Source organism: Panicum virgatum, chromosome 2N (genome assembly GCF_016808335.1).
Source record: "Panicum virgatum strain AP13 chromosome 2N, P.virgatum_v5, whole genome shotgun sequence".
NCBI classification, from domain to species: domain Eukaryota; kingdom Viridiplantae; phylum Streptophyta; class Magnoliopsida; order Poales; family Poaceae; genus Panicum; species Panicum virgatum.
The window spans coordinates 64,513,972-64,537,088 of NC_053146.1; the positions used below are offsets into that span (position 1 = coordinate 64,513,972).

The 23,117-nt window shown below is 48.4% G+C and overlaps 3 protein-coding genes across 3 annotated transcripts; 2 read left to right on the top strand and 1 right to left on the bottom strand.

Moving 5' to 3' along the window:
* Positions 1-9,865: 9,865 nt before the first annotated feature.
* Positions 9,866-12,503, top strand: LOC120658638 (transmembrane protein 230-like). Its single transcript, XM_039936910.1, has 3 exons — positions 9,866-10,135; positions 11,086-11,340; positions 11,776-12,503. The coding sequence occupies exons 2-3, from the start codon at positions 11,094-11,096 to the stop codon at positions 11,853-11,855; spliced, it is 327 nt and encodes a 108-aa protein (XP_039792844.1). The 5' UTR covers positions 9,866-10,135; positions 11,086-11,093; the 3' UTR covers positions 11,856-12,503.
* Positions 12,504-13,639: 1,136 nt separating this feature from the next.
* Positions 13,640-15,558, top strand: LOC120658583. Its single transcript, XM_039936849.1, has one exon. The coding sequence runs from the start codon at positions 13,963-13,965 to the stop codon at positions 14,956-14,958; it is 996 nt and encodes a 331-aa protein (XP_039792783.1). The 5' UTR covers positions 13,640-13,962; the 3' UTR covers positions 14,959-15,558.
* A 943-nt stretch (positions 15,559-16,501) lies between these two features.
* LOC120658529 (probable protein S-acyltransferase 22) lies at positions 16,502-21,415 on the bottom strand. The gene is made up of 9 exons (XM_039936786.1): positions 20,989-21,415; positions 20,785-20,898; positions 19,506-19,892; positions 19,339-19,407; positions 19,186-19,257; positions 18,813-18,941; positions 18,583-18,663; positions 17,972-18,154; positions 16,502-17,658 (listed from the first exon to the last, which is right to left on the bottom strand). Exons 1-9 carry the CDS (start codon positions 21,028-21,030, stop codon positions 16,879-16,881), a joined length of 1,857 nt encoding a protein of 618 aa, XP_039792720.1. The 5' UTR covers positions 21,031-21,415; the 3' UTR covers positions 16,502-16,878.
* Between the last annotated feature and the right edge of the window lie 1,702 nt (positions 21,416-23,117).

Below are 23,117 nucleotides of genomic sequence, written 5' to 3' on the forward strand. Positions count from 1 at the left end.
AGATGGATCTTGGCACTGGGGCTCCTCAGATGGATCAGCGTCTACTCACGAACACATGGCCACAACAAGGCACAACAATAAGCATACCAGCAAACATTAATAAAAATTAAGAAACAGTACATCAATATATAAAAACAGCACACTAAACTAGTCTAAAACTATTCTACGCGTTACAACGATCGCGTGGACATAAAGAACGCCTAAAACGGAGCTAAAACGCATAAACTAGGCCTAAAACAAGGTTCAGGGGCTTAATTGTAAGAAAAACATGGTTCCAGGGACTTTTCTGATAAAACCGAGGGCCTAAACATAATTAAACCTTAGTTCTTGGGTCTAACTCGTAAAAACGCCAAGGCTGGACTGCGGGTACTAAATCTAGAATGGTCAGGGGGCTATGCGCTAAAATCTGGGCCTCAGAGTAAATATTTTTACACTATATAGGACCGCGGGTTGAATCTACTAAAGTGCAGGGGCTCTTTAGCAAATGGGACAGGCCGAACCGGTACCTTTGAATCTGGGCGTTTGGATCTGGATCGGATGGCTAGGGTTTGATGGCCTTTGGATCTAATCGCGTGCGTTGATCCAAGATCTGGCGGTCCAGGGTAGAGGGGAGCGCGGGCGGCGGCGGGACTCGCCGGACTTGAGCCCCCGCGGCGGCGCTTCGCCGGCAGCTCGTCGGAGAGGGTGGCCTGGGCGCTACAGGCGGTATTTTGGGCTGCGGTTTGGTCGTGGAGCTTGTGCGCGGGGCGGCTAAACCACCTAGGCACTCAAAACGGCCGATTAGGGGCTGGGCGTGGCTCGCTACGGCGAGGGGCGGCGCTGCAGCGAAGGTGCTCGCCGGAGCGAGTGTGCCGGGCGATGCCAAGGGCTACGGGCTACGGAAACTGGCGCAAGGGAAGGAGGGGTTTGGAGTGTAGCTCACCAAGGGCTTGGGCGGTCGGATTGCGCAGCGCAGATGACCGGCGGCGAGGTCCGGGCGGCGACGTTGGGCGGCGCTTGCGGAGGAAGTGGTTGCAGGTCGTTCCCGTGCGCCTGGATCTCGAGAAACGATGAGGTGCCGTGCTGCGAGGTTGAAAGGGGGTCAGGGCGGGCAGTAACGTCAACGGCGGCGAGGAACAACGGCTGCGGCGAGACTCACCCGCGGCGAGGTACGAGCTCGAAATCGACGATGCAGGTGCCGTGCTCGAGGAAGGTGGCCGCGAGGTTGCTCCTGGCGTAGAGGCAAAGCTGCTGCGCTACTCAGGTGAGGCTGGGGAGCAGCAGAGCAACACGGCCGCGGCGGAGCAGAGGCGCGGCGAGGCGGAGCGGCGCGGAGCTAGGTGTAGTGGTGCGGTTAGGGTTCCTGGTGGCGGCGCTGGCCTTTAGGATGGGGAGCAGGAGGCCGTGGGGGTGCCATTTAAAGGCCGGCGGGGATCCTGGGGAGGCGTGCCCCAAAGGGAAACTCGCCGGTGATCTCGGCGGATTGGGCGCGGTCGTTGCGCTGCGGAGGAGACGAAGCTGGCAAGTGGGCCCGGCTGGTCAGCGGAAGCAGCGGCGGGGACGCGGGCGAGTGCGGCTGCAGGCCGGGCGGGGTTGACTGGGCCGGCATGGGGAACAGTGGGCCGGTGCGCTAGGCGGGCCGGGCTGAGCGGTGCTGCTGGGCTGCGCAGGCTGACAGGCCACGGCCCGTGCGCAGAGGGGTGAGGGAGGGAAAGGAGTGCGGGCTGGGCCGGACGCGAGTGTTGGGCCGCGGCTGGAAACTGGGGTTGGGCTGCTATGGGTTTCCTCCCCTTTTCTATTTCTTCTCTTTTTCTTTTGCAAACAAACTAGTTTGAATTCAAACAAATTTGAATTCAAACTCCCTAGCACTCAACCAAAACTAGTTGAATTCAAACTTGGATTTGAACTCCACTCTAACACTCAAACAAGTAAAACAAAGCTCCAGCATGATGCAACAACAAAATTAAACCTATGATAAAATTTTAATTACTTAAGGAACAAAATTTTAGATTAAATGCAAGCTAAGCAAATTAAATCCTTAGAAAATTAAATAAACCAATTAAATTTATTATTAAATACTGAAATTTGAATTAGGGTGTTACACCTTCGGACATGTCTTATTTAGACTAGTGTAATCCACACACATCCTCCAATTTCCACTCTTTTTCTTTACTAATACTGGATTAGCAAGCCACTCGGGATGGAATACCTCTTTGATGAATCCGGCCGCCAGAAGCTTCTGCAACTCCTCGCCGATCGCCCGGCGCTTGAGCTCGTCGAAGCGTTGCAGGCGTTGCTTCACCGGCTTGGAGTTGGGTCGGACATCAAGAGAGTGCTCCGCGACCTCCCTCGGTATGCCAGGCATGTCCGAGGGGCTCCACGCAAAGATATCTGCGTTGGCGCGGAGGAAATCGACGAGCACCACTTCCTATTTGTCGTCGAGGGTGGCGCTGATCTGCAACGCCTTGCCGTCGGGGTGGCTCGGGTCGAGGGGCACCTTCTTGATACCCTCGGCGGGTTCGAAGCTCCCGGCATGTCGGTGCGTGGAATCCAAGGCCTCGCTTGCCATTTTGTCGAGGGTGGCTGCAAGGGCCTCGTCTTCCGCTTGAGCTTCCGCGCGCTCAACGCACTCGACCTCGCACTCGTAGGCGTGCTCGAACGAAGAGCCGATGGTGATGACGCCCTTTGGTCCCGGCATTTTGAGCTTGAGGTAGGTGTAGTTGGGGACGGCCATGAACTTGGCGTAGCAAGGACGACCAAGGATGGCATGGTAGGATCCTCGAAACCCCACCACCTCAAAGGTGAGCACCTCCTTGCGGAAGTTGGCTGCCGTGCCGAAGCAGATGGGCAGATCGATCTGGCCGAGGGGTTGGACCCGCTTCCCCGGCGCGACGCCGTGGAATGGCGACTTGCTGGGGCGTAGCTTGTCCAGTCCAATCCCCATCAGCTCCAAGGTGGGGGCGTACATGATGTTGAGGCTGCTGCCTCCGTCCATGAGCACCTTGGAGAAGCGAGTGTTGCCGATGATGGGGTCGACAACGAGCGGATAACGTCCCGGATGCGGGACGTAGTCGGGGTGGTCCTCGCGGCCAAAGGCGATGGTGTCCTTCGACCAGTCGAGGTAGGATGGCATGGCCTTGGTGACGGAAAAGACTTCGCGGCGCTCACGCTTGCGCTGCCGAGAAGTCATATTCGTCATCGTTCCTCCAAAGATGAAGAAAGCATTCTCCACTGGGGGGAACTCGTCATCTCCACCCTTGTCGCCAGCATCCTTCTTCTTGTCCTCGTCGCGATGCGCGATGCGGTTGTAGTATTTCTTGAGCATCTCGCACTGCTCGAGGGTATGGTTGACCGGGCCCTTGTGGTAAGGGCACGGCTTCTTAAGCATGTCGTCGAACTGGCCACCATCGCCTCGAGGGGGGCCTCGAGGTCCTTTGCGGTCTGGGGCGGCTGCGAAGGCCTCCTCGGAGTCCTCTGCCTGCCCTGACCCGCGCTGGTTCGGTGGGGCCGGCTTCTTTCCCTTCCTCCCCCGCTTCTGTTTCTTGGCGGGGGCGTTGAGCTTGACGTTGCCGCCCTCCGCGGGCGCATCGTCCTTGCGCTTGCTCGATTTGTCGTCGAAGATGGCACCAACTGCCTCCTCGCCGGCGGCGTAGTTGGTGGCAGCGTCGAACAACTCATTGGTGTTAACGGGTCGGCTTCTCGCAAGCTCGTGCACCAAGTTCCTGCACGTCGTACCCTCGAGGAAAGCGTTGATGACCTCGACATGGGTGACGCTGGGGAGCTCGGTGCACTGCTTGGAGAAGCGTCGCACGTAGTCACGCAGGGACTCGCGGGGCTTCTGGCGACACCCTTTGAGGTCCCAGGAGTTCCCAGGACGCACGTACGTGCCCTGGAAATTGCCCACGAAGATATGGACCAAGTCGGCCCAGCTGTAGATCTGATCAGCAGGCAAGTGCTCGAGCCACGTTCGTGTGGCGTCAACAAGATGAAGAGGAAGGTTGCGGATGATGACCGCGTCTTCCGTCGCGCCGCCTAGCTGGCACGCTATGCGGTAGTCGTTGAGCCAGACTGCAGGATCAGTCTCGCCCCGAGTATTTGACAAGGGTGTTGGGTTGTCGGAAGCGCGGGGGAAAAGGCGCAGTCCGGATCTCCCGGCTGAACACCCGGGTGCCCGGAGGCTCCGGTGACTCGCCCCTGTCGTGCTCGGGATCGAAGCGTCCACCCCGTCGAGGGGTGTACCTCCTGCCGTTGATGACGTTGCGGGCGTCGCCGTCGCCAGCGTGCCCGCGAGTATCACGGATTCGATTCCTTACGGGAACTCTTCCGATGCGCTCGTGCACCGAGGGTGCCCTCGCGCCGGGCGCTACGGCTGCCTTGCCCTTCCCCGCTGGGGTTGTGTGCACAAAAACCTCACGGTCCTGGTGCGCAGTCCCATCACACTGCTCCGGGGCCTTCGAGCGCATGCGAGATGCATAACTCTCGGCCTGCTGCACGGCAGCTTGCTCGATGAGCTCCTGTGCCTCGCGGCGCAGGTTGCGGCCCGAAGGCGTCGATGGCTCGGGCATGGCTTGGAGTAGGTAAGCTGCAGCGATGAGTTTTTCGCCGGTCGTTTGAAGTTCCGAATTTTGTTGACGTTGTCGTCGGCCAGGATGCGCTCCCGGGCAACACGTCCCGCCGCCTGGGCATGTGTACCGCGCGCGGTACACTGCTGCTCGAGTGCGGCGCATAGCTCCTGAGTTTGTTGACGCTGTTCGTCGAGCTTGGCTTGAAGCTCGTTGAGCTGCACCAGTTGAGCTTGTCGCACCGCCGAGCTTGACGAGGAAGGTGCTGCAGGGGGGTTCGCCGGTTGCTTTGCCCTCGCGTCCGCCCCAGCGTCCCCGTCGTTGCTTGGGGCGTTGTCGTTCTGCTCGTCCGCCAGGTCCACCATGAAGCACTCCCGGGAAGGATCGAAATCCCCCTCGCTGGAGCCTTCGGAGCAGGTGAGGCAGTAAGCCGTCGCCAGCTGGAACGAGCGAAGAGCGGCGGGGTCGCGAACCTCGGAGTAGTCCTCGGCCTCCTCGGCCGCGAAGTTGTTCATGAAGAAGTCGACATCGTCGGCGATCGAGCTCGCCGTCTCGGGGTAGGGTTCGTCGAGGGACGACGCGATGAGGTTGCGGACCGGCAGAAGATGATGACCCGGCAGATCCTCATACTCGGCGAAGTTAGTACTGATCGAAGAGGCGTAGGTGCGAGCGGCAGTGTTGTGCATCCCGAAGGGGAAGGGCGAAGGCGAGGTCGAGCCCACCCTGGGAGGCACTAGTGCTGCTGCGGATGACGGTGCCGGCACAGATGATGCCGAGGCACGTGATGGCGAAACGGTAGCCCCGTTCGTCTCGATGATGAGTTGCGGCATGCCAGCCTCAACCCACGTGGGGGAGTTGTGGCGTGCCGCACGACGCCGCTCCGCGCGTGCTTGTCGCGAATGCTGACCCGAGCGGCTGTTGCGCCGGGCTGGCGTAGTCGGAGCGATGGGGTCGCGTTCGGAGGAGAGGAGCTGCATGAGGTAACCGTTGCCGGTTGCCCTGAACTCGAGACTCCCGAACGAGATCACGCGTCCCGCCGGAAACGGATCTGAAACACCCAGAGGGTACGGGTTGGATCTGTTCGCCATTCGTGGAGATCAAATGGGAAAAAGAGAGAAAATATCACGCGGCTCCCCTACCTGGCGCGCCAACTGTCGGCGTCCTGACCCGGGGGTCCGGATCCCAACTAGTAAATGCTGCGTGTTTCCTCGTCCCAGATGATGATGCAAGAGGCAACACAGTAACGCACGGTTTATCCTGGTTCCGGCCGCGGGGCCGTACGTCCAGCAAAAGGGGTGTGCGAGGGCACTGTATTATCTTGCACCCGAAGTGCTCGTAGTAGGGGATACAAGCGAGGCGAGAGAGGGAGAGAAGCTCCCAAGTCTCTACTAGAGGTGGAGTTGGTTGAGATGAGTGCTCAGTCGTGCTGAGAGTTCTCTGAGGGGAAAATCAGAGAACCTGCTTCCAACCTTGGATTGGAGATCGCATCGGCTCAGCCCGCGCAAAAAGAAAGCCCACCCTCTCCTTTTATAGTTGTAAGGAGGGGCGGTGTACATGAGTGGGGGGGTATAGAAGTCGTCGTTCTCCCTTGAATCGCGGGTACAGTGGTCAAATACTGAAGGAAGTACACTGTGGGAAGGCGGTGCGCATCGCTGTCGCCCTGGATTTCGTCCTTGGTCCTGCGGAGATGGCGGCGGCCGTCCTGCAGTGTCCGGGTGATAGTAATGGCGTGGGACGGTCCCGGACCCCCCGGTCGGAGTGCGGGCCTGCACATTAGAAGGTCCGGGAGCGCGTGGAAGTCCCGGACCCCACAAGGGGGAGGTCTGGGGTCTTGCCCGTGCGTGCTGAATGCCCCTCTTGGAAGGACATGTGACATCGTCGGACCCCTTCCCCAGCGGGAGATGGTCTGGATGGTGGGTGTCGGCAGAACAGTAACGGGGGCGGCGCCAACTTGTCTTGTGCCGCGTTGAATGCCCCACAGTGTTGCTACAGCGACCGGGGTGGCTGAGCGGCGACCGGGGTCAGTGAATGGGGCGCCGGTCACATCCACTGCGGGTGTGGCAGTCTGACGCCGCCCGCCTTTTGAGCCGTGGTGGAATGGCTGGCCTTTAATGCCTTCGTACGGCGGTCGGTTGGGCGGCGGGGCCGTTTGTCCCTTATGCCGAGAGATGGCCTCGAGCGAGGCGGAGATTGGCCACCCGCTCGAGGGTAGATCCGCTGCCCTCGAGCGAGGCGGAGATTGGCCACCTGCTCGAGGGTAGATTCGCTGCCCTCGAGCGAGGCGGAGATTGGCCACCCGCTCGAGGGTAGATCCGCTACCCTCAAGCGAGGCGGAGATTGCCCAGCGGGTCTGAGAGGGACCCTCGAGCGAGGCGGAGGTCGTCCCGCGGGTTTGAGGGGGATGCGAATGGGCCGCATGCTGGGCTTCTTTGAGCCCTTCCCTTTCTTTTTTAGGAGAAGTAGGCCGTGGGCCTTCGTGGGCTCAGTCGTCTTATCGGGAGTTTGTGTTTTAAAAGTGGTCTTAGTACCACAATTACGGTGTCCCTAATTGTGGCACCCGACACAATCCCAATCCACTCTTCCTTTCTTCCTCTTCCCCTGGGAACTAGCAGCAGATGTGGGCGTTGGCGCCGGCGGGCGGAGGCAGCGCGCCCCTGCGGGCGGACGTGACGCTGGCGGCGGCGCGCTCCGGCGGGCTGGGCGGAGGTGGGAGGCGGCGCACCCCGGCGGGCTGAGGCGGTGCTGGCAGCTGGCGTTGACCTCCTTCCAATGCACGCAGGCGAGAGAGCAGGCGCGGGCAGGGTGAAGCAGCCTCCCCGACCATCTGGCCGTTGGTGCCCTGCCGGATCTGAGCGGGGAAGGGCAGTGGAGACGGCAGGGCAGCGGAAGGAACTACTCCCTCCGTTCCATAATAAGCGCACCTATAGGTTCAAATGAGCAAACTTAGTACAGCTATATTCCTATTTGTTTGGCTGTGACTGATGGTTGGTACTGATTTGTTATGAGAGAACAGTACTGCTGACTAGCTGGTATTCAGTGGCTGGTGTTGATTTAGTATGAGAGAACAGTACTGCTGGCTGGTTGGCTGATAAGACAAACGAACAGAGTATTTTACCAAAATGCCCTAAAAAGTGTCTGCCATATGTTCAGTTCAGTTCACAGTCATCAATACAGTAACAGTTCGCATGCAAATAAAATACTAAGGGTGTGTTTAGTTGGTGAAAAAGTTTGAGTTTTGGTACTGTAGCACGTTTCGTTGTTACTTGACAAATAATATCTAATTATGGACTAATTAGGTTTAAAAGATTCGGCTCGTGCTAATCAGTGAGACGGTATAATTAGTTATTTTTTAACTATATTTAATGCTCTATGCATATGTCTGAAGATTCGATTTGATGGGTACTGTGCAAATTTTTTGGAAACTAAACAATGCCTAACACAGTCTGGCTAGACTTAAAACCACATGGCAGCAGGGTTGCACAACATTCGTTGGTTCCATAACTTGCAGCTGGTAGCTGCTGTGACCTGTACGTCGGACCTATATGTATTAATATTTTGGGACAAATTTCAAAGGTGCGCTTATTTTGAGACAGGGGGAGTAGTTGACTTTCCTATTTTTCTCATCACGAACCGGTATGGAGGGCATTGTAACCTATGGCAGTACCAGATCCAAGTTTTGTTAAGGTGCTCCAGATTTTTAGTGGAGTGTCCAGATTTTTTGTGGAGTAGAGCGAGTATTTGGTGGAGTGGAGTAGAGTAGGTTGAAATATTTGGACAAATTTTTGTAAACTAGAGCTAAATTTGATGAAGTAGAGTGGAGTGGAGTGTCCCCAAACACCACCTTAATAAAATGCAGCTCACCACGAACGACGTTGTGGGCGCTTAGTGCTACGCCATGTTTCCGTTTGTTTGCTAATGTAATGTGATCTCCAAAGCTAATGATTTTTGGATGTGTGTTCGTTGTTACTAGCCTATCAAATCGTGCATCCGCACGAGCTAATTAGAATAATATAAAAGTGAATTTTAATTATAATTATCTATCTCACATTCTCTTTCGTCTATTAAATATTCTAACACGTACTCTAAAATACATATTTATTATTATCTAATTGGAATGAATTTTATTTTGTATCACATCTCTATATGTGTTTGATATATATTTAACTGAACTATTTATTTGTTAATCGGTATTCTTATCTGTTTCTTCGTACATGAATACATGGTAACACATAATATTTTTATATAAATAATAATATAATAATATACTAATAATAGTAGAAATAGTAATTTAGAATTTTTATATTGATGCATTTAATATTTTATTATTTATTATAATTATACAATTTATATTCAACTTTAGGATTACTTTAACTTTAATAATAATACAATTGGATAATTTATGTGCAAATTTAGAGGGTTATTTGCCGCGCCTAATGATTCATATCCGCTGGACGCTGATAGGCCTTGGTCACAAGGTTAAATAAACTGATCGGTCCGGTCAAACCGACACGGTCCAGTAGCGGTTTACCGGACCGGTTTGACCGAAAACCGGTGGAAACCGGTCAAATTCAAAATTGCATGTTCAATCGGTTCCGACCGGCTTACCGGCCGGTTTGACTGGTAACCGGCCAAATTCAAATTTTTTTTGTTTAAATTCAAATGCCCGTAAAGTATATTAAATAAATATTTGTATAACATATTTTAGTCTAAATGAATCCTCCAACCCTCTTTTGTACTACTTTTACATTATATTTGTATACTTTTATATGCACATTTTTTTGTTTAACTTCAAATCCCCGCAAACTATACTAAATGAACGAATTTTTGAGAAAATTTGACACCATTAGATTCGTTGCACCTTTAAGTATTTTTAGGAATTTTTTGGGATTTTTTTTATTTTTTGAATTCAAATTTGAATTTTGAATTTAGGCCGGTTTGGTACCGGCCCAAACCGGAACCGGGCCGGACCAGTTACCTGCTTGGTTATCCTTGATGCAAAATTTATAATAATTTAATTATGATTAAATAACATGTTACTTAGATAAAAATGGTGTTATGACATGAAATTTATAGTAGTGTTGTATCTGGAAATAGGAAAAGAAGAGGAGAATCTGACAAATGAAAATGGATCATTGGTGACCTATGATCCTGAGATGAGGATGGATCGATCGCAGCTCTGTGCTCGACGGCTATGGATTGGGGTTATTGCTACCCACGAGGGCGGTGAACTGATGAAACAACTGTATGAAAACATAACATTTTGACATACTACTTTATTTGGTAACGCAATTTGGTGGAGAGCATCATCAGAAACTCGAGTCTCGGATTCAGTTACAAAACAGAACTGGTGAGAAGCGAGAACCAGCTGCAACTGTCGATCCTGCTTGACGATTCGTGCGCCAGCAACGGATTGCCGCAGAGCCTTCCCCTCGCGGCCTCCTCCCTGCGCGGCCGGGACGCGGTCGCCATTTTCAGGCACCGCGATTTTGTCTCGTCAGGCCGACAACTCCGGCCTCCTCCAACGCGGCGTCCAGATCGGCGCAGTCCCCTCGGCAACACCTCCCCTCCCCGACTCCGCGCCCGCCGTGCACCAGGTATAAGGGATAAACGCCCACCCCCACCCCCATCCACCACCCGCACGCATGATGTTCGACGTATCGCCCGATCTGCCATTCGCGTCCACCGCGCCTGTGGTTTGCTCGTTCGACGCAAAGCCGGTGGAATCAAGTAGCAAGAACCCGGCCCGGAGGGGCGAGGGGGGGGGGGGGCGCATTCTTAGTAATCAAGAGTGCTGCAGGTGCAGTGCAAACATGTGGATGCGCGTACGTGAGAACTGCCCAAGAATTTGTCAGGGTTAGGACGAACGCTAGTTGAGTGGGTGGCATTTCCATCAAGTTTTAATCTTCTATTTTGTGCTGCAGTGGTAATTGGAAACTAATTAGGACAACTGTATCATATAATTGTAGCCAATTGCTAACTGAGTGATAATTCAGAGCTGCTTGCAGTAGTACACATGCCCTTTTTGAAGGCATGTAATGTCAACATTCATATGATTTTCTGCACTGTAAATACTAGAGAACTGAGGCCCAGTCACACTGTCGCTGTTTATACTCATATTGTTTTGTGGTTGAGGTTGCATTCAATTTCCCTCTAGTTTCTTTCAACCAAAGCCATCATTCCCCGTGGGTTCTCATTTTTCTAGGAGAAACGCAAAAGAATTTACTATAAGTTGCCAGCCTATGAAATTCTTTCTATTCATTCTTAAAATCATTTAGATTTCAACTCTTTGTTTAGAATGACAGCATATGTAGTACGAGTGTACGACTAACTAGATGTCACTGATACATTCATACATCCAAGTTTAACTCTGTACTCAGTCTTTTAAGCTCATGACTTGAGATCTTTAAGTTGTTGATGTTATCTTCCATAGATCGGAGACTAAAAGGACTCTAAAGTTTCTACCTCTATTGTGTGATCCTACATGTCTTTGTTCTATTCTGTTATCTATAGCGACTACTAGTTTCTGAATGCGTTTCTGATGCAGATCCTGTAATGCCAACCAGACGCCATGTTCAATATTCATCTCTTCCTACAGAGGACAGAGATAATCTACGGTTCACATATACTCCAAAATCTCATAGGAAAATTCCATGGAAGTCAATTGCCCTAGCACTTTTTCTCCTCCTCATAGGGATTTTACTCCTCTCCCTGTCATATTTTATATTCACAAGTCACGTGGAGGGTGATGATTCTCAGGCATATGGCCTCTTATTCCTGGGTGTGCTTGCTTTCCTTCCCGGTATGTCACCACAAGCAACTTCAGTTATTCTGTATTTTCTTTCCATATTGTGCCTTCTCTGCTGCAGATGAGGCAGACATGGTTTTCTTGAAGTATCTGTATATTTGTTACTGGTAGTTAAGCATTTGAGCTATATGTCTTCTAAGTTAACAGTTATGTAATTTTACTGCAGCGTGTCTTAACAATTACTCCATTTGTTAATTTCTGACTAGTACTGATATTTGACATTTTCTATTGAATTTTTCCTCCATTGACATTCATAGGGAAACAATACTCCCTTTCCTTTGAAACAAAATTTTCCTGTTCTCCATGTTTGGTTCCTATGTGCAAGTGGAACCTGTGCTCAGTTGTCGCAGCCCACAAAACTTTGAAATTATCTTCCATTCTTTTAATGGCTGTGTGATTTTCACCCTGCTGCTGTTAATGTGTTTTCAGGCTATTACGTGACCCGAGTTGCTTACTATTCCTGGAGAGGAGCACCAGGGTACACCTTTGCATCCATCCCAGATTATTAGCCATTTATGTATTCACAAGACCTCAAGTGCGGTGCTCACACAGGAAGGCCAAGCACATAGACAATTAAATGAACACCTGTGCATGATATATATATAGTCAACATGTCCTCTGAAACCAAAAAAAAGAAGAAAAAAAAGAAAAGAAAAAAAGAAAGATACCCTTCTGTGTTCATGCATGGATTAACTTGGCAACATTGCAATAATGCTGCTCACAATGCTAGCAACATAGGTGCATAGCCAGTTTTGGGTTCTCTCTTTGTTAGTTTTTTTTTCTTGTTGCTGGATTAGATGTTTCTACTTCGGACTTGTTATGGATTGTTTTCATAGAGCTTCTTGGTCATGCTGATTCAGTATCTGTGTACTGTAGCTGCCACAAACTGATCATAAGGCTGGGAAGTCTTTTATGTACTTTCCGATGAAGATTGTTATACAATCAGTACATGCCTTGCCCTCCAATGAACTATGGTTTTCTTCTTTTTCACGTAATGTGTTTGGACAATTGGGTATCGTAATTTATCTGTAAAGAGTGTGCAGTGAAGAGGCTAGATGAAGATTGGCATATATCCTAGGGAGAGTAGATGTCACTGCATTTGTACTACATGACTTGAGCAAGGAAAATAAGTATCTCGGTGGACCATCTTTATGTCCTGGATCGTGGGCTTTGCTTCGTCATGAAGCCGTGTTCGCTGTCTTTTCCATTTGGGTCCTAGGTTGATGATGAGCAGAACAGAACAAATTGAAGAGCAAAAGGAACTGCCAAACAACTATTTGCTTATACAGGGCTAGAGGCTGAAAAACAACTATTTGCTTATACAGGGCTAGAGGCTGAAATTGTCTGTGTTTTTGTCCTCGTGCATGGCTACTGGGTTGCCCAGGGTGGGAGAGGCCCGAATCTGTGGAAGCTTTTACTTGCTCCTTTTGAGGTTGTTATTACTACTATGGTTGCAACTACTCCCTCCTTCCCCGTTTATAAGGCATGGTGGAACATGACACGGTCTTCTAAACAACACTTTGACCATTTATTTATCATATATTATATCACTTTTGATTATAAGCTTATAATCATTGTAAACTATATTTGATTATGAATCCAATCATATGAAATTTGCATTATAAAAACAAAAATTTAATAGTCAAATTATTGGTCAAAGATGAGAAGGTTTGAATCTTGATATACGTGTATGCCTTATAAACGGGGAAGGAGGGAGTACATCCTATCATTCAGGACAATTCCTTTTTTAAAAAAAATCGTAAGGTATAATGTGATTCAAGAAAAATAGGAAGTAATTTTTTCTGCATCACAAGAATCACAGACGTGCAAGTTGTAGAGATAGATTTTACAGCTTGTTTTGAATTTGCATTTTTTAAAAAAAATACAGGATAATTTACAGGAGCAGCGCAATTTGGGAAATGATTGCCGATGTACCAAGGTAGAAAACGCATAGTACTAGTGAACAAAAACAACATGTAAGATCAAATTCATGTGCTCCAAATGTCTCTTTTTTCAAACAACCAATGACACTCAAATTTATTTTCCAAATTCATGCTCCTTTTGTCAAACAAACTGAAGGTACGAAACTAATTCGCACTCTTCAGAATTCAGATTGTTGCAGTACCACCGTTGACAAGATAAACTGCTGAACACATGATCCCAAAACCCATATAGGAATTAGTGCAAGGAAGCTTCATTGTACTTCTTTCCTCTGGGCCCCGCATGTCATCCTCACATGGACGCAAACTACCTCCCCTAGATGGACCCACATGTCATCCTCACCGATGAACTGTCGGTGTGTCAACCTCCCTCGCCCCAACACTCTCATCGTCGTCTCCCTTCACAAAAGCTCGTTCCCCTCGATCTCTGCTCCGAAGAAACTTCTCCTCCTCCTCCCACGCCGTTATCATCCCCCAAGATCCCACCTCCCACGCCCCAATTCCCGTTGCAGAGCACCGCATTGGGCGCGCACGTTGTGCCGCCGGGATATCGTCCCGGATCTGACCGGCGAGGAGGCGGCGTTGGCGGGGTTACTTTGGGTGCGCAGCGCGCTGAGAGGAGGCTGCGAATCTAAGGAGGGCGCAGAAGAGGCGGCGGGGGCAGGAGTCAGGAGGAATGGCGCCGACGCGGGGCGCGGGAGGAGAGGTGCGGCTGCCGCCGATGAACGCGCTGGAGATCCTGCGGGAGACGGTGCGCGTGCTGCGCGGGGACCCGCACGCGTTCACGTCCATCCTGTTCCTGCTGCTCTGCCCGGCGTCCGGGTGCCTACTCCTGTCGGCGGCGGCGCTGGACGGGACCGTCGTGCTGCCGCTGGCCCGGAGGCTCCTCGTCGCGGCCGCGGCGTCGGGGCTCCCGCTCACGCATTTCGTCAGGCAGCTGGCGCACCACCTCGCCGCCACGCTCGTGTCCGCCGTCGTCTCGTTCCCGGCGCTACTCACGCTCCTCCTCGCCGCCCGCGCCGCCGTGGCGTACTCCGTGGCCGCCGTGTACGCCGGGAAGCCGCTCGCTGCCGGGGACATCACCCTCCTCGCTCGCCGCGCGTGGCCGCGCCTCGCCGCCACCTACGCGCTCGGGTGCGCCGCCGTCGCCGCCGGCCTCGTCGCCTTCTTCGCACTCCTCGTCACCTCCTGCTCCACGCTGAAGGCCATGCTCTACCCGCCTGACATTGTCGTTTGCGCGGGCCTCTTCACCGTTCTCGCCTACTCCGTGGTGTACGCCCACACTATCATTATCTGCAACCTCGGCGGCGTCATCGCCGTTCTCGAGGAAGTGGCTGAGTTCAACGCGCTGCGCCGGTCGGTGCAGCTGATGCGTGGGCAGACCCATGTCGGGCTGCTCATCTTTCTTGGATCCACCATTGGCCTGGCCTTCGTCGAGGGGCTGTTTGAGCACAGAGTGAAGACCCTGAGCTATGGTGATGGGTCATCACGTCTTTGGGAGGGGCCATTGCTTGTCCTTATGTACTCTTTCGTGATGTTGATCGATTCGATGATGAGCGCAGTGTTCTACTTCACTTGCCGATCATCGAGCTTGGATTTCTTGGATGAGGAGGGTGCCTCCGTTGAGGAGCTTGAGATGATGAGGGCTGACAATTCAGATGCTGTCAGGTGATAAGAAGATTGGTTTGTTTCTCACAGGTGAATCTGTTCATAGTGTCATAGGGAAATAAGTGAGATGGGCATGGCCAAGATCCACGCAGATTCACCGGTGGTATTGGTGGTTGTCGTGTGGCGTGCCATGGTTCTACACTTCATGTGTATGCTTGGCTTATTTGGTTGACGTCCATGGTGAAAGGAACAATTTTGCATCCATTTGGTTTCTTCCATAGTCAGGTAATGGGGGGTGTGCAAGAGAAGGCTAGAGGGACATCTTTCATAGGATGTGTTCTTGATCAGACCAAGTTTTGCAGCGGTTCAAGAACCAGCAATGTGTGTAGCATTCTTTCAAAATGATGTAACTAGTATATCAATTTGATTATTGTGGAATTTTGGTCGCCTTACAACATTTTGGTTATACTGAATGAAATGTCTTCTGTTACGGAGGAAAATACAACTGTACAATTGATTCTTGATGTATCATTTCAGCCCAATTTTCATCTGTGGATACTCTTAAGTTTGTGTTCTTGAAGATACCTGTTGGCTGTTACAAAATTACTCCAACCCAGCCAGAGTTGTCCTGAGTTGAATTATCATGTTTATTTGTAGTGCTGTATTTTACTGCAGAAGCCTGATACATCTACTTTCAGATTTTATTTTTGTTTTCTTACTTTCAAAAATAGAGCTATTACAGAGGAGAAATTTTGTCGTGTATTCTTTTACTCTTTACGTAGTGTGTGCTGGTGAAGACTCTCAGTTCTGGCTTAGAATTTTGCATCTGAAGCATCTTTTGTTTTCTTGGAGCTTCTCTGAGCACTACTGATAATCCATGCTTTCTATAAGAGATTAATTCTTTTTTCTTCCTCAGATCAAGAAAATAGCCCATTGACTTCAATTGATTATTGGCTACGTGTTATCCCCAAGATCGAACTCGTAATGTTCAATGAACAATTCGAGTATTTTACTATCAACTATCAAGTGTTCACAGACAGCTGACTGAAGCAAGATTCAGTCATGTCCCTCACCGTCAGTTGGTGCTTGGCACCGACAATAATGGCTAACGTTTTGCTTCATCTGGTTGCAACATAGAAAACGCTTGGAATTTCGATCGTGCTATCTCAATGAACTGGGGCTAAAAAAATGTCATATAAATAATTGTCATGGTATATCTTTTAGTTTCCTTAGGAAATTGGGCAAAGAATCTGATCGATCACCACACTGGTAAATGGTAACATGTTTAGGTGCTTTTTTGCAAGTTTCATGCAACGAGTATAGATTTCTGCATAACCAAAACATAGATGATTGAACTTCATCACGTGACGTCTTTGTAATTCTCGGATCTAGTGTTTGGTACGTGTTTGACTTGGTTGTGTACGTATGGCTCAATCAAAGTACTTAGGGCGGCCTTTGCCATTGGGTACTTAACAATGGGCTTCAGAGTGTGTTCCAGGTTACTGCATTTGCACAGGCTATTCTAGACAGAGAGAATTTAACAATCTGAATGCCTGCTACCCATTGCAGCATAAACATGTCATTGTTTTCATCACAGCACATGGTCAGAGCCGACAAGTCAACCTCAAGAACGATCACCAACCAGTCGGGCCTTGATCCAAGAGATCCAAGGTATCGACCTCTAAAATAAATCGGTTCATTATCTGACAGCAAAAGTACAAGCGCCTGAGCTCCCAATTGATGAAATTCAGAAACAGCCTATCTAGCAACTCAGAAACTACCAAAAAATTAACAATTTCACAGTATCCAACCATTGCTGTGCCAAATTTTGACATCACAATTTCACAGTATCCAACCATTGCTGTGCCAAATTTTGACATCAACATCAAACGAGGTCAGATACTGGAATCTATGGTTGTCGGCCGATCATTTACAATCTTCATTCATCTGAATGAAGCTGAACATGAAGTTGGTCTGAAGTCAGTCAGGACAATCTGTTCTTTGGCACGAGGATGCCTGATGAGGACGCGCTCTGATCGGAGTTGAGGATGATGCTTGCCCAGTTCGACGAGCGGTGCACTATCCTTGACGGAATGCGGTCACTGTCTTCACCCCCTGATGCTTCATACCCGTCGCTGGTCGATCTCGACAGCTCGATCCCTTGCTGTGGAGTGCATCCTGGGGCAGTGAGGGCTGTCAGTTGCAGTTCTTCAGCTCCAGATGAGGAGACAGCTGAGACTCGGTACAGGTGCACATCAGGCGAATCCAAACTGCTATCTGGAGATGATCCGCCTACGTTTGCGGAAGATGCAGCTCTACTAGGATGGAAGGCACTCCGTGCCTCGAGTTGTAATGGTGCTAAACTGGAGAGTGCTTCAGGGGGCATTTCGATGCCTGTACTATCAATAGCATCTGTAGATATCTTTGCGACAGGTTTGAGCGAGAGATCACTCGGCTGTCTTCCTCTTCTGTTCGTTCTCCTCTTGCTATCAGGCCCTAGATCAATCCTGCCACTGCTCATACCTCCATAGCTACTATCTGTCTCATGGCCTCGTGAATAGTCATCTTTTCTGATAGGCAATAAAACTTTGGACTTCTTCCGTGCCTCTGCAGCAACTCTGGAAACTTCTTCTGCGTTAAGACGAGCCAATGCCCATGGACTTATTTTCACAGCCCCTGAGCCCTTCTTCCTTCTTACTTCATCTCCTTTTCTCTTGGTAGCAGAATTATGCGAAGAGCCAGCCTCTGATGGAATAACATCATACTGGAATGAGGTTCAGAAACTTCATGTCAGTTGTGAACACCAACAGACAAATGCCAAGTGGGAAAAATGACAGCAAGTCTCTTTTTTTAATCATGCCTAAGTATGCAATTGCTATGAGTTAAGAACTGCAAGACATTAGTTATTAGCAGTTAGAATTAGCATGACTGTTAGAGAAGTCACTTACAATTCACATGTTTTACTACCCAGACTGTCAGTCCACAATGTGTCATACAGATTACAGATATTGATTCAGTATGGAAGCACTTTATCTATTTAAATGATTCATGAAGCTTAAAGGGTGTAAGGGTCACACCTGATCTTCAAGAAACAACCTTGGAGGAGTGCACCACGACCCACGACGAAGTGGACCAAAGGAACTAGCACTGCTGAGTCCAGTGTAGGAGCTAACACGAGACATCTGTGGACTCTGCTGCCCACTAACATCTTCTTGGTCTTGCTCTCTCAGGGCAATGATGTAGTCATATGTACTGATTCCCTGTATTGGTTGGAGTCAAATCAGTTCGACCCAAGAAAGGCTACAACATCATGTTAACAAACTATCCATGGTTCCTGTGTGTAGTGCTTACTCAGCAAAAAGTCAGTTATTTGTTAAAAAAAAACCCAAAGTGGTACTCTAAGAAACTCCATGATGATATTAAATCCTATCGGAATATAAAAATTTTGCTCAGTAAGTAAATGTATGATGTCAATATTCATAGTGCATTCAAAGCATTGTACCCAAGTTTACATTATCCAAAAAAATGGTAAGGTGTGCCAGGAAGCTGAATACAAGCTGATCATCACTAAGGCATAACTTCAACAACCAGATTCTAGTAAACACAAAGATAACCAGATCATTCACAAGGATATTATTATTCAAAGCTAAAATAGAATTAGACAAAAGGGAAATGTATCAGAACTTACCTTCTTGATAAGAAGAATGTGGAAAAAAAGAAGTTGGGCAATCGGGAGTGAAGCAACCATGGCTAGGATGCTACATGATGCCTGTGTCAAAAAAGAACAATGCTTTGACCAATATCTCAAGAAAGATTGGTGAAAAAAGCTGGCTAATTTAATAACCTTTGAACTATTCAGTATTCTTTTCGGGAAAAAAAAAACTATTCAGTATCTGAAAGTAGGATGACAGTTCATACCACCACAATCACGAAGGGCACCAAAGAGAAGCTGCTCCCTAGCTTTGAGACAATTTGAATAGAGAATTCCTTCCGCTCGACGAAGCATAGCACTAGCACCAGTACTCCAATTGCTGATTGTAGGATAAGCTGGCCCAAATTGCACAAATCATGCAGACCTGTCAATGGTCAACTAGGATGAAAAGGACCAGGACTAAAATGCCCTATGCAATTATGATGACCAAATTCAACGCATAAGAGTGACTGTTTTTTGAATGCACTTGATGCTGGGAACATGCTTAACAAGAATGACACTAAGGTAAAGTATTATGCAAGCATTTATATACTACAATCTCTCAGAGCATGGTAGGACCATAGGAGAACATGAGCTTACCAAGACAAGGGCAGTAGACATTAGAACAAAAAACCTCCTGTAGTTTCTTTTTCCAATACAATTGTTGAGCCACTGTTGAGATTTGAGGAAAACAGGGAAGTTATTATATGCTAGTGATGGAAATACAAATACAATTTTTAAGGAGTATGTTACCCGGCAGTGATGATCAAAACCATCTACGCATTTGTCACAAACTCTGCAGTGCTTACTATACTTCAACACCTACAGAGAAAATAGCAGACTATTAATATTTTTCTATGAAAAAAAAAGAAGAAGAACAAGAAGAAGAAGAAGATCATCACCAATTACAAGAAATGTACCTGAACTTCACATAGGCTGCAGAAAAACATCCCTTCCTCACTGGCTTGCTGCTCAGAGGGCCATTCATGTGATTGACAGCAGGAGAAAATAGAAGAGACAGGGTAGAATATAAGGAGAAATGCGGAGAAAGTTGAACTGCAGCAAGATGGATTCTTGTCCTTGTGTTGAGTCATTGACTTCTCACTAGATACTGCAACCTCATGTTCTTGCTTTCCTCCAGTTTCCTCTAGTTGCAACCGAGTATCTGAAACACCTTTTCTAGATTCCTTCAGATACTTGTGTTTTCCACTTCCATACAAGCTCATATATTTCTTTGATTTGAAGACCCCTGGGTCTGCTGGGTTCGCTGCAGCACACCAGATGTATAGAAAGAAGACACATAAAACCTGAGAAGCCAAATTACACACAAGGTCACAGAGATGTTATGTAAATAAATACATCAAGTCATCAACCATAACACTACTAAGAAAAGTTTCATAGTAGGTTTTTCCTATATAGCAATATTTTTATTTCCACAACAGAGCATGGTAACTTTCTTAAAAGCAAAGAAAGCTTGCAAACAAGTTAAGTACCATGAGTTCATGATAATCATGAAGCCAGCGGTAACCTAGAATAAGGGGACAAGACAATGGAACCCATTTTACACAACTGTCTTTCACGAGTTTGCATCATTGCAGCAACACAACAGCACCAAAACAATACCATAGGAATATTAACAAAACAGCCAATGTTAGTGTAATAAGGACTAATTATGCCATGTCACTCTCCAGTAAACGAAGCCACAAAATTCTACCAAACACGTATTGTGGCTGGCGAACAACCCAAAGACAGTAGAGCTGAAGTGGACAGAAATGAAGAGGCTCCAAAAGACTGACATGTACAGCTCCTGCTTGCTCTGAAACTACATTTCCCCGATGGTGTCACATGAGCAACATAAGCAAACTGTCCTTAAGTTTGCGACAGAAGCAAAATAAGGCAAAGCAAAGGCAATGAATTAAGTGAACCAGAATTGCCCAGACTAGTCAAACGATTTAACTTGTACCACCCTTAAACAAGCAACAAAGTACAGAAATCGTACCAAAAACGCGAGACTGCCAAATAACACATTCCATGATTAGGATACTTAATTCGGCACCTTCCCTAGTTCCAGCAACCACTAATGGGCCCATAGGGCAGCACCCAGATGGGGATCCAAAGGCACCAGACAAGCAAAACACAAGGCGCTCGCTCACTCAACTCGCGGCGTGACATCAAAGAAGAGCAAGCAGGAGCTCTCACCAGCGGAGTGTAGAGCCCCATGACCACGTACTGGAACACCTTCCTCCCAACGAAGGGGGCGAAGAACACGTAGAACGCGAACGCCAGCGCCAAGAACACGGACACGGCAACCACCTGCAAAAGGCATGGAATCTTCAGTAATCACAGGCGGCAAAGGAACCCCGGCCAGCGAGAAAAATGCGCGAAATTTGAGCGAGGAAGAACCTGGAGAGGGTGGTACGGGAGCTGCCACCCGTGCCGCCTCATTGCCACTCCCAAGAAACGCAGAATCAGCAGAAGAAACACGAGACAGAACAAAGAACCCTCCTTTTGACTTCCTGCTCTCCGCCTGGCGCCAAGGGACGCGATCACTGCCGGAACTTACAAGGATCAAGCGCCTAAGCACCGAGCCCGCGGCTTCTGCTCGCTCTCGCCATGGATTCGATCCTGCCGCGGTGGTCGCGACCGCATCTGTGGGCTGGCGCCCGGTGGCCGGTGGGCGAGAGGGGAATGGGGGAGCGTTTGGGAGGGCGACCAAAGGTTGGAGAGCATTAAATGCCGCGCTGCTCTGTGCAGATTTACGGGAGAGCGGCGAGCGAGAGGGGAAGGGAGGAGGGGAGGTGGTTTGATTTGGCTGGCGTGGCCGTGGCTGCTTCGCTTTGGGAGCTCACGTGAACCTCCCTAGCCAGAGTCCGGTCTTCACTGTGACTGATGACTGTGGCAGGAGCAGCTGGGCCGCCTGGCTGTCTGGCTGTCAGTGTAGGGTCCAGTGACAGCCGGTTTGTTTAACCCCATGTCATCCATGGTCCTTGGATAGACCTTGAGAGTTGAGACTCTTCTTTTCCTTTTACTTTTGTAGCTTTGGACTTTTCATGACAGGGACGTTTGCAGTTTTGGATAGCATGAATTTTTTTCTTGTTTAGAACTTTAGACGAGTACAGTAACAAATCACTGAGGCCTGTTTAGACCATGTTTAGTTGCATCCAAAATTCCAAAACTTTACAAGATTCTCCGTCACATCGAATTTTTCAACGCATGCATGAAATATTAAATCTACACGAAATAAAAAATTAATTGCATAGTTTGCTTGTAAATCACGAGAGGAATCTAATGAGCCTAATTAATCTATGACGGGACAATAGTTACCAAATACAAACGAAAGTACTACAGTGTTTTACACCCTAAAATTTTTGCAACTAAACACGGCGTTAGTTCAAAAAAAAATTTACACAATATCTATCACATTCTTCGGACACATGCATGAAGTATTAAATACAGTTGAAAAAAATAACTAATTACACAGTCTAACTGGTTAGCACGGGCTGTTTTTTTAAACCTAATTAGTCTATAATTAGATATTATTTATCAAGTAACAACGAAATGTGCTATAATACTAAAACCCAAACTTTTCACCAACTAAACACACCCTGATTTGTGGTCATGGGTATAGCTACTACTATGGCTGGCTCAAGTTCATTTTTGAGGGTTTATTGTGAAAAAATAGTGAAACAAATTACCCACTTGAAGCGTCATGAATTTTAACCGCAAGCCAGAATGCAATGTTTGACGTCGTCGACACCGGTTGGATTATATGTATCTGGTGGTTGCCAGGTAGTAATGCTGTTAGTTGCTGTCTTGACTGTACTGTGTCTGTATCAATAGTTCCAGAAATACTTACAAATGGAGACATGTAAGTGCAAACGTATCCTGCAAATGTCGTAAATAAAATATATATCTGAACCAATGTGTGCCATTGAACATGGTACATGCAATTGAAACGTGTATGTATTTTAACACAGTGCAGACGCGGGTATTTAAATACACAAACTCACTCATGCGAGTACTCATAAACCTTGTCCCTGCAAGCAACTTCAAGAAATTTAGCCGGTATATTTTAAGATTGATGAAATTATCTTATATTTTTGTTATAGTGTAGTAAAAATTTTCCGAAAGATTAAGGCCTGTTTAGTTCCCAAAAAATTTTGCACAGTATCTATCACATCGAATCTTCGGACACATGCATGGAGCATTAAATGCAGTTGAAAAAATAATTAGTCCATAATTGGACATTATTTATCAAGCAACAACGAAATATGCTATAATACCAAAACCCAAACTTTTTCACCAACTAAACACACCCTAACCATCTCATGTGAACCAAAGGTTACTTTCTCTTCCATGTGCATCAGCTACGCTACACTGGCAGTGGCGCAATGTCTAAGCGTACTCGCTCTCCGGCTAATCTGAATTTCAAGTATCCGACACATCAGCATCCATTACAGTGCCGCGCCGTCCGTACACAACAGTCAGTCAGGGATCAGCAGTTAGCGGCCTCGATTCACAAAACTATGCAT